This window comes from Pelmatolapia mariae, unplaced genomic scaffold, assembly GCF_036321145.2.
Source record: "Pelmatolapia mariae isolate MD_Pm_ZW unplaced genomic scaffold, Pm_UMD_F_2 NODE_ptg000743l+_length_40262_cov_1, whole genome shotgun sequence".
In the NCBI taxonomy this organism is placed as follows: Eukaryota; Metazoa; Chordata; class Actinopteri; order Cichliformes; family Cichlidae; genus Pelmatolapia; species Pelmatolapia mariae.
In genome coordinates this window covers 1,585-13,148 of record NW_027052420.1, presented here as the reverse complement: position 1 = coordinate 13,148, position 11,564 = coordinate 1,585, and the positions used below count along the sequence as shown (strand labels likewise).

Below are 11,564 nucleotides of genomic sequence, written 5' to 3'. Positions count from 1 at the left end.
TGTGCGGTGATTGGACATCAGCCGCCGATAAAGTGGCTTCGCCTATAAAGTGCTCTGTAAGGAAACAAGCTCCAGCAGCTCTGCGCTCGGGAGAAGTACTATATTTACTTATCTTGTGCAGAAAAATGCGCTGACATTGCGTTATATCGAGCACCGGCTGCCCAATTAAACTGTGACTATCACCAGGTAACGTGGGCGTGTTTCTTGAATTAGCAGCAGGTGTTAAACAGCTGACAGGTGAGGAGGATGCATGCAGGTAAACTGACGGTCTGTTGAGCTGATCGCTGGTTTCGCGAGAAAAATGTCAGCTCGTTCTTTATGTTACAGAAGCACAGACACACAAGACCAGGCGGAAAGAGACGATCGTTCGGTGAAAATGAGAATCTGGGAATGCAACATGTGGAACACGGAGAGTGGAATATGTAAACAAACCGGTTGACGTAACCCCCTCGGTGCACTCTGCATGCTGACTGTTAGCAGAGCAGTGAAATCTCTGAAAACATCTGAGCACTTTTGCAAACATGTTCTATGCTGACAACCTGACCAGACATGTGAAGATTACGGCGCGACATTCGTGGCTAAAACACTGTTAAAAGTGTTGTTGGTGACAGAAAAACGGGGTATTTTAAAACTACACCACCACCATTGCTGCCTGTGATTTGAAATGCATTCTGGGATACCTGGCTGCCTCAAGTCTACAGAAGCAATCGATTATCTAGGATCGACCTGTTTTGACTTACATTGCACGGCAACCAATCAAGTGTTAGAGAAGCTGCATGGGCAGCGTTAATCCCGCCCCCTGAGTTTGATGGGTGAGGCTGACAGATAAAATTAATTCATGATGAGAGCCAGGCGCCAGGACTGCCAAAATGAAATAAATAAATATATCATTAAATAATTAATTAAATGTGTCAATAATTAATTAAAATGTGAAATACATAAATAATTAATTAAATGTGTCAATAAATAATTAATTAAATGTGTCAATAATTAATTAATTAAATGTGTCAATTAATTAATTAAATGTGTCAATAATTAATTAAAATGTGAAATACATAAATAATTAATTAAATGTGTCAATTAATTAATTAAATGTGTCAATAAATTAATTAAATGTGTCAATAATTAATTAAAATGTGAAATACATAAATAATTAATTAAATGTGTCAGTAATTAATTAATTAAATGTGTCAATAATTAATTAAAATGTGAAATACATAAATAATTAATTAAATGTGTCAGTAATTAATTAATTAAATGTGTCAATAATTAATTAAAATGTGAAATACATAAATAATTAATTAAATGTGTCAATAATTAATTAATTACATGTGTCAATAATTAATTAATTACATGTGTCAATAATTAATTAATTACATGTGTCATAACTATTTATTTAATTAATTAATTCCAATTTTAATTAATTATTGCCACATTTAATTAATTATTTAATGGTGTATTTAAGTAATTCATTATGGCAGTCCTGGCGTTCCATACTTAGTACTACACTATATGATTATATGGCATTTTGATTAATATGAGATTAATATAAGTCACAGCACTTCAGGTAATATCATTCTATCGCAAAAAATAATAACCACAACCAAGTGATCTGTTGTCTCCACCACACAAGTGGTCACATACCACAATAAGTTACTTTAATCTCCAAAGTTCAGTAAAGCAAGCATGCTAGTGACCAACCACAAATGGAGAGCTATGGCCACACAATGATCACAACAAGGCTGGCTCACCACCCCACATTGTTATTGCCATCACCTGGCCAACAACACTCACAAGTGTTCCAACTAAAGTAGCCAAATTCTCCACAACACTAAAGGTCACAGCACAAAACACTCACCTACTCATTTGGCATCCATCAACACTGATATATTAGATGCAAACACAACATAGTGAAAAAATGACCCATGTTTCTTTGATCACTGTCCTTTAGATCTGCAGTTTGAAGATGACTGAAACCAACGTGGTGATACACAAAACTTGACAAGCTTCATTCACCACTGAAACACTTCAACTATGAAGTCAAACTAGGTTACCATCTACAAAATAAATGCTCACACACCTACTGTCACTGAGAGGATAAATGGCACAGCAAGGAGTTCAAGTGGATCGAGAAACCATCACTTGTTCAATCTGTTTGGATCTACTGAAGGATCCGGTGGCTATTCCCTGTGGACACAGCTACTGCATGAACTGTATTAAATCTCACTTTGATGAAGAGGACAGGAAGGGAAGCCACAGCTGCCCTCAATGCAGGAAGACTTTCATACCGAGGCCTGTCCTGGTTAAAAACATTGTGTTAGCAGATTTAGTGGAACAGCTGAAGAAGACTGGACTCCAAGCTGCTCCAGCTGATCACTGCTATGCTGGACCTGAAGATGTGGCCTGTGATGTCTGCACTGGGAAGAAGCTGAAAGCCATCAAATCCTGTTTATCTTGTCCAGCCTCTTACTGTGAGAAACACCTCCAACCTCACTATGATGCAGCTCCATTAAAGAAACACAAGCTGGTGGCCCCCTCCAAGAAGCTCCAGGAGAACATCTGCTCTTGTCATGATGAGGTGATGAAGATTTTCTGTCGTACTGATCAGCAGAGTATCTGTTATCTCTGCTTGATGGATGAACATAAAGGCCATGAAACAGTCCCAGCTGCAGCAGAAAGGACTGAGAAGCAGAAGGAGCTCGAGGTGAGACGACTAAACATCCAGCAGAGAATCCAGGAGCGAGAGAAAGATGTGAAGCTGCTTCAACAGGAGGTGGAGGCCATCAATGGCTCTGCTGATAAAGCAGTGGAGGACAGTGAGAAGATGTTCACTGAGCTGATCCGTCTCATCCAGAAAAGAAGCTCTGATGTGAAGCAGCAGGTCAGATCCCAGCAGGAAACTGAAGTGAGTCGAGTCAAAGAGCTTCAGGAGAAGCTGGAGCAGGAGATCGCTGAGCTGAAGAGGAAAGACGGCGAGCTGGAGCAGTTCTCACACACAGAGGATCACAACCATTTTATACACAACTACCCCTCACTGTCAGCACTCAGTGAGTCTACACACTCATCCAGCATCAATATTCGTCCTCTGAGCTACTTTGAGGATGTGACAGCAGCTGTGTCAGAGACCAGAGATAAACTACAGGACATTCTGAGAGAGGAATGGACAAACATCTCACTGACAGTCACTCAAGTGGATGTTTTACTGTCACTACCAGAGCCAAAGACCAGAGCTGAATTCTTAAAATATTCATGTGACATCACACTGGATCCAAACACAGCACACAGATGTCTGTTATTGTCTGAAGGAAACAGAAAAGCAACAGTAATAAAACAACCATTACATTCTGAACATTCAGATAGATTCACCTTTTGGTTTCAGGTCCTGAGTAGAGAGAGTCTGACTGGACGTTGTTACTACGAGGTGGAGTGGAGCGGGAGAGCAATTTATGTAGCAGTTGCTTACAAAAATATCAGTAGAGTAGGGCGCTCAGATGAAAGTGGATTTGGATGGAATGATAAATCCTGGGCTTTAAGTTGTAAAACAGAGCGTTATCAGTTTTTGTACAACAAAAACAAAACTCCCCTCTCAGGTCCTTGGTCCTCCAGAATAGGAGTGTACCTGGATCACAGTGCAGGTATTCTGTCTTTCTACAGCGTCTCTAAAACCATGACTCTCCTCCACAAAGTTCGGGCCACATTCACCCAGCCACTCTATGCCGGACTTTTTCTTTTTGAGTGTGGTGTTACTGGCGAGTTTAGTAAACTTAAATAGAAGGGTTTTTTTGGGGTTTTTTTTAACCTTGTTAATCAGGTTAGGTCTACATGAAGACGGCATACTCTTTTGGGACCAAATATAATGTTGAAGCAGATGCTTTGAGTGCTTCTGAAATGATGTGATGGTATAGTTTATCTGGTATAGTATGCTACAGCTGCACTCTTTACAACACTGTCAGCATTTACTGCAAGCATGTGTGCCAATATATGCATTACAACTAAGTAGACAGTAGTAAAGTGACTTCATAATACTCAACAAACCATGGTTCACTCCTCAACTCCAACATCTTCGTAAGGCCAAGGAGGATGCCTAAAGAAGTGGTGACAGGGCCCTGTACAAGCAGGCCAGGAACACACTGACCAGGGAGATCAAAGCAGCCAAAAGGATCTACTCCCAGAAGCTGAAAGAACAGCTCTCAGCCAATGACCCTCCATCAGTGTGGCCAATGAGTTGAATACATTCTACTGCAGGTTTGAGACAGACAGACTCTCACCCCTCACCCTCCCCTTCCCATAGACATTGTTTCAGACACTGACCCCCAACACACCTCCCCCCCCCCCCCCCCCCCCCCCACGCTCCCCAATCCAGACTCAACGACCACCACCACCCTCCCCAATCCAGACTCAACGACCACCACCACCCTCCCCAATCCAGACTCAACAACTACCATCACCCTCCCCAATCCTGTCTCAACGACCTTCATCACACCTCTCACCCCTCTTTCCTTCTACCTGAAACTCAGAATACACACTCAGGATGTGAGCCGACTGTTTCAGAAACAGAAGCCCAGGAAAGCCCCGGACCAGACGGTGTTTCACCCTCCTGCCTCAAAACCTGTGCTGAACAGCTGGCTCCCATCTTTACCCCCATCTGCGGAGCTGTGTGAAGTTCCCTCCTGCTTCAAACGCTCCACCATCATCCCGGTCCCCAAGAAACCCACCATTACAGGACTGAATGACTACAGACCTGTCGCCTTGACGTCTGTGGTCATGAAATCCTTTGAACAACTGGTGTTAGCCCATCTGAAGGACATTACAGGCCACCAGTTGGACCCCCTTCAGTTTGCCTACCGGGCAAACAGGTCAGTGGATGATGCAGTGAACTTTGGGCTGCATTACATCCTGCAACACCTTGACCGCCTGGGAACTTATGCCAGGGTCCTGTTTGTAGACTTTAGTTCGGCTTTTAACACCATCGTGCCTGAACTTCTCTCTTCCAAACTCTCCCAGGCTCAGCGTGTCACCAGCTACCTGTCAGTCGATCACCAGCTACCTGACAGACAGGAAGCAGCAAGTGAGGCTGGGGGAGATCACCTCTGAAACTCGGTCCCTCAGTATTGGTGCCCCTCAAGGATGTGTACTCTCACCACTATTGTTCTCCCTCTACTGCAATGACTGCACCTCCAAGAACTCGGCTGTTAAACTCCTAAAGTTTGCAGACGACACCATTGGCCTCATTCAGGATGGTGATGAGTCTGCATACCGGCAGGAAGTTGAGCGGCTGGTACTCTGGTGCAGTCAGCACAATCTGGAGCTGAACACTCTTAAAACTGTAGAGATGACAGTGGACTTCAGGAGACATCCCTCAACACTGCTCCCCTCACCATATCAGACAGCCAGGTGTCGACTGTGGAGATCTTAAAGTTCCTGGGTACCACCATCTCCCAGGACCTAACTCCATCCTCAAAAAGACCCAGCAGAGGATGTACTTCCTGAGACAACTGGGGAAGTACAGTCTTCCACAGGAGCTGCTGATCCAGTTCTACACTGCAGTCATTGAGTCTGTCCTGTGCTCCTCCATCACAGTCTGGTATGGAGCAGCCACTAAACAGGACAGGAGCAGACTGCAGCGGACTGTACGGGCAGCAGAAAGGATCATCGGTGCCCCCTTGCCCTCCATCCAGGACCTGTAGCTCTCAAGAACCAGGAAACGGGCAGGGAAAATCATCACAGACCCCTCACACCCTGGACACAGACTTTTTGACCTGCTGCCCTCTTGCAGACGGTATTGAAGCCTGCAGACCAGGACCGCCCGACATAGGAACAGTTTCTTTCCCCTCGCCATCTCCCTCCTAAACAGTTGAACTGTCACACTGCTCCCACTGCCAGACTGCAACTGCACCTTATGTACATTCTGTGGTATTCATTTCACTTCATTTCATTTCTGTCATCCTGTATTTTATGTATATAAGATCTAGATTGGTTATTTATGGTTGGTTTACACAGCTTTGTGTATGTTTGTGTATGCATGTGTACATGTATATATCCACGTGTGTGTGTGTGTGTGTGTGTGTGTGTGTGTGTGTGTGTGTGTGTGTGTGTATTGTGTTGCTTACATTGTTGAGATTTATTTACACTGCTGTGCTTGAGTCATCATCTACCGGAACCAAATTCCTTGTATGTGTGTGCATATACATGGCCAATAAATGCGATTTTGATTCTGATCAAAAAGTCCACATTAATATAGATGGCTTACTGTGGTATTCAAATACAAGAAAAGACTTAAGGTTACTCTTATAAGTAGGGAGTCACCAATTGTGTAATTATGTTTTGGGGTTTTTTGTCATTGCTCGTGTTGGAACTGTTAATATTGTTCTGTTGAAAAATGAATTTTAAAAGGGAGAAAATGTACTCAGCATGCTGTAGTAATAAAATGTCATTTAATGACAGGCTGCATGTAAAAGATGGACGTTACTTGGAGTTCTACGAAGTGAATGGCTTAGACCTGCTTTGTTTTTAATGGCCAACAGGGGGAGACTTGGGTGGACATCCATGAGAAAATGAAACAAAGATTTATGAAAACTCATTATGAACACTCATTTATGAACACCTTTTTCTGTCTTGTTGGCCATATGAGTGATTTACAACATTTTTACAATGTTTTAGATTAAACAAAACACTTTCTTTAAACTACACTGCCCAAATGTTTCATTTGAGGACATAGAACATTGTTACTGCTAAATGAGTGAGAACTGTGCATTTTTAACATGTGTACAAAGGTTTGGTTTGCAAGCTAAACTTTGACCCTTTGTAGATTTCAGCATGTCCAGTGTCCATCATGTTATCAAAGTGTCAAGCTGGTCCAAACAGGTCATCATAATTGTGTTAATACTTAGCGGCGAAGAAGGGAAGAAAATTTGAAGGGTCAACACCAAATGCAAAACATGACGGGCCTGGATACCTTTAATAAAAACAGACGGCCATTGGCTGTGTGCTCCAGAAAAAAAAGAGAGAGAGAGAGAGAGAGAGAGAGAGAGAGAGAGAGAGAGAGAGAGAGAACAATGGAGCAGTCCCCAGGTAGCATGATGGAATGTAGGTAAATTTTTACATGGCTTCATTAAGTATGCTACAATAACTGTACAAATAAATATGCTCATTCTAAAGGCATTAATTGGGGACTTTTATTAGGTTTGACTGATTATGATGAGATGATGCGTTATGACACACATGTACACTGAGCTATACAAAATGTAATTCAAAAAAGCAAAAAAGAACTTTATAAAATGACAAAACAAGCTATTGGTTCTGTGTGAACTCCACATAGAAAGGCCCAGCCAGCAGGCAAGTCCCTTGTGAGGCGACCATGCTGTCGGTCCTTTGGTCCCAGGATCCATTTATTAAGTTTTTCATTTTCTTTTTCCATTTTTTATTCTCCTGCTGGTATATTACTAGCACTGCAGCTGTAACGGCCTGTTACGGTCACCAGAAGGTTAAACTTTTAAGAATTGGGAGGTGTTTATTGGCAAAATGTCTATAGACTGCAGATTTCAGTCAACTGATGTCTATTCGTACCCCAGCAATTCAAGTGCATAATTCTAGCCAGGGTGGCTGCTATATGACAAATATTTTTTTTGTCAACCAAGAGAGATTGAAAACAATTTAGATGTAGACTGTTTCCCATAATGACTGTCCAGTATGTTTCTGCGGTTATTTGGAGTAAATTGGGATCTGCCCTGGAGTTTTTCCTCTATCTGTGGAAGGCTGTCATGCCACCGTTTACCTCAGCTGTCAATGCTGCGTGAGAACTGCCCACTTTTATTTAGTCAGTAAGAAGCTGTAAAGCTCTCTGAAAGGAGTCTGATATGAGTTGATGAGTCAGTAAAGGTCACATCTGACCGATGACAGCCAAGTTAAGGTTTTCTGTTGGTAAGCGCTGCTGCTGTTAGCCTCTGTTAGTTGCTGTTCGCCAGTGTTAGTGACTGTTTCTTTACAGAGGATCTTACACTGTGCTCTGATGATTAGTGAATAAACTTTCAATTGATGTGATGATGTAATCAAACTGTTTATAAGAAGGAAAGTGAGACACTCAAGCCTTAGCTAAGATAATGTTAGCTTATAACCAGATGGTATTGTTGGGATGGGAGGTTTACATGTCTAATCTACTGACAATAAGTAATTGGAATATTGGGGATAAATAAGCATCTTATGTACATTTTCATGTGTTAGAGCCCTGACATCAGTTCAGGAAATGAGGCTTGAGGTGAGGAGGAAGAGAATGACATTTTGTTAATAGGAATAAATTAACCTATTAATAGGTATCGTCTTGATGCATTCTCAATCATCCAGGAAAGTAAATCTCCAAAAGTTGAATCTGTTCAAAACGCTGCGTCCAGATGAACAGATTCAACTTTTGGAGACTATTAATAGGTATAAGTTTTCATTTCGTTGATGAAGAGAACCCCTTATGATAAACAGTGGAAGACAGGACTTAAATACACAGAAGGGTAATGAGGGAAGTGGAAATAGCTGGGGAGACACACCTGACACAAATGATCATGATGCTACAGGGAAAAGTAAAACTAAACACACTGAACATGGAAACAACAGACCTTTCAAAATGAAACAGGAAACAGGAGAGAGGACAAACAGACGTGATAACACAAGCTTGACAACATGGAACACGCAGACGTGAAACACATGACAGAGTGGACAGGAAACATGACATATAATCCAGGGAGCATGGATGATAATGTTGACTAAACTAAAACTGACCTAGACCCTAACTAATAATAACACAAGAGCCTCACATTATATCAATGTAACACAAGAAATCAAAAATACAAAATCAACTGAAAATTCTGGGTCGCAGACCCAACCCCCTGACATGCCTGTGGTTAAAGTCGTATTTGTCACTGTCACAAAACAGCTGTGTATAGGCAGGGGAGGACCCAAACTCAAAACTCACGGAGACAAACGTGAAATCAAAAATACTGCTTTATTGCAGGCATGGAGATGAAATAAGGAACAAAACTAAACTGGGAACCTCTAATAATAATGAACTCAGGGAAGACACTGGGAGAATAACACACAGCTATGAGGGAGGACACGACACTGAACTCAGGAAGACTGAGGACTTAAATACACACATGAGATGATCAGGAGAAGTGGCAACACATGGGGGAACAGCTGAAACAAATGAACATAACGATGTCACAGGGGAAGTGTAAAATTAAACACAACGAACACAGGACCTCTTTCAAATTAAAACAGGAAACATAATGAAACGCAGACATGACAACATGAATTTGACAACAAAAGACATGCAGACTTGAAACACATAAAGGACAAGGGAGACTTAACACCGGGGTTGAAAACACAAGGGGGATCTAATAAATAAATGAACTTAGAAAACGCAGTGAACTTAAACCTAAACCATAAACATCAAAATAAACTAAAACTCAAAACGCTGGGTCAAAAGACCCAGGATCGTGACAGTCACTCAGCTTATGAGTTAACAGTTTTTGAGAAGAATTGTCATGTAATACAAAAACAAAATGCACTAATGTAGTCTGACTTCTGATTACTCTGTAATGTTTACATTTTGATTCAAAGAAATTTTGATGCACAGCTTAAAACTCTTTTCTACTGTCCGTGCTGTGGTTCCTGAATGCAACATTAGCATTGTAAGCCGTGAACAAATGTAAGACGTTTCTTTTTTTCTCTCTTTTCTCTTGAAGACTGAACCTGCCAAAGTGTCAGTGACATTTTTTGTAAGTTTATATAAACCCACTTGCTGTAACTTTGAAAACAAAGAGATCTCAACATTAACCTCCCACATGAAGAGAAATCTCAAAATTTGTATCCTAAAAGTGCTCTGCTATATTAAACGGGTTAAACACAAAGTTTCTGCACATTTCCTCCTCCTAGAATATGTCAAAGCCTGAAAAATACTTAATATTCTTGATGAAATAAGGCACTTCCTCTCTGTACAAGTTTCCTCTTTGCCTCCCCTCACAGATCTGCAATTTTAAAGATGAATGAAATCAACATGCGGTGTTGTGTAAGAGCTCAGAGGCTCCATTTAATGCAGAAACACATGTTGTTCAGATCAGAGTTCAGACTAGTTTCACTTCGACAGAACAGAAACTCACACAGTCACTGACACTGAGAGGAGAAATGGCACAGAAAGGAGTTCAGCTGGACCGAGAAACCTTCTCTTGTTCCATCTGTTTGGATCTACTGAAGGATCCGGTGACTACAGCCTGTGGACACAGCTACTGCAAGAACTGTATTAAAGGTTTCTGGGATGAAAAGGAGAAGGAGAAGAAAACCCACAGCTGCCCTCAGCGCAGGAAGACTTTCACACCGAGGCCTGTCCTGGTTAAAAACACCATGTTAGCAGCTTTAGTGGAGCAGCTGAAGAAGACTGGACTCCAAGCTGCTCCAGCTGATCACTGCTATGCTGGACCTGAAGATGTGGCCTGTGATTTCTGCACTGGGAGGAAGCTGAAAGCCATCAAGTCCTGTTTATCTTGTCCAGCCTCTTACTGTGAGAAACACCTCCAACCTCACTATGATGCCGCTGCATTACAGAAACACAAGCTGGTGGCCCCCTCCAAGAAGCTCCAGGAGAACATCTGCTCTCGTCATGATGAGGTGATGAAGATTTTCTGTCGTACTGATCAGCAGAGTATCTGTTATCTCTGCACAATGGATGAACATAAAGGCCATGAAACAGTCCCAGCTGCAGCAGAAAGGACTGAGAAGCAGAAGGAGCTCGAGGTGAGACGACTAAACATCCAGCAGAGAATCCAGGAGCGAGAGAAAGATGTGAAGCTGCTTCAACAGGAGGTGGAGGCCATCAATGGCTCTGCTGATAAAGCAGTGGAGGACAGTGAGAAGATGTTCACTGAGCTGATCCGTCTCATCCAGAAAAGAAGCTCTGATGTGAAGCAACAGGTCAGATCCCAGCAGGAAACTGAAGTGAGTCGAGTCAAAGAGCTTCAGGAGAAGCTGGAGCAGGAGATCGCTGAGCTGAAGAGGAAAGACGGCGAGCTGGAGCAGCTCTCACACACAGAGGATCACAACCAGTTTCTACACAACTACCCCTCACTGTCAGCACTCAGTGAGTCTACACACTCATCCAGCATCAATATTCGTCCTCTGAGCTACTTTGAGGATGTGACAGCAGCTGTGTCAGACCAGAGATAAACTACAGGACATTCTGAGAGAGGAATGGACAAACATCTCACTGACAGTCACTGAAGAGGATGTTTTACTGTCACCAGCAGAGCCAAAGACCAGAGCTGGATTCTTAAAATATTCACATGAAATCACACTGGATCCAAACACAGCACACACACATCTGTTATTATCTGAGGGGAACAGAAAAGTAAAATTTATGGAACAACAACAGTCTTGTTCTAATCATCCAGACAGATTCACTGGATGGTTTCAGGTCCTGAGTAGAGAGAGTCTGACTGGACGTTGTTACTGGGAGGTGGAGTGGAGAGGAGAAGGAGTCTATGTAGCAGTCACATACAACTATATCAGCAGAGCAGGGAGCTCTG

The 11,564-nt window shown here is 42.3% G+C and overlaps 2 protein-coding genes across 2 annotated transcripts; both read left to right on the top strand.

Moving 5' to 3' along the window:
* The first annotated feature begins 1,951 nt into the window (after positions 1-1,951).
* On the top strand, positions 1,952-3,778 carry LOC134623552 (tripartite motif-containing protein 16-like). Its single transcript, XM_063468637.1, has one exon. The coding sequence runs from the start codon at positions 2,102-2,104 to the stop codon at positions 3,770-3,772; it is 1,671 nt and encodes a 556-aa protein (XP_063324707.1). The 5' UTR covers positions 1,952-2,101; the 3' UTR covers positions 3,773-3,778.
* Positions 3,779-10,170: 6,392 nt separating this feature from the next.
* On the top strand, positions 10,171-11,220 carry LOC134623554 (E3 ubiquitin/ISG15 ligase TRIM25-like). Its single transcript, XM_063468638.2, has one exon. It carries the CDS (start codon positions 10,171-10,173, stop codon positions 11,203-11,205), a length of 1,035 nt encoding a protein of 344 aa, XP_063324708.2. The 3' UTR covers positions 11,206-11,220.
* Positions 11,221-11,564: the final 344 nt, after the last annotated feature.

Bases quoted from the DNA above. Each gene is read 5' to 3' on its own strand.
- LOC134623554 (XM_063468638.2), top strand. From the start codon at position 10,171: ATGGCACAGAAAGGAGTTCAGCTGGACCGAGAAACCTTCTCTTGTTCC.
- LOC134623552 (XM_063468637.1), top strand. From the start codon at position 2,102: ATGGCACAGCAAGGAGTTCAAGTGGATCGAGAAACCATCACTTGTTCA.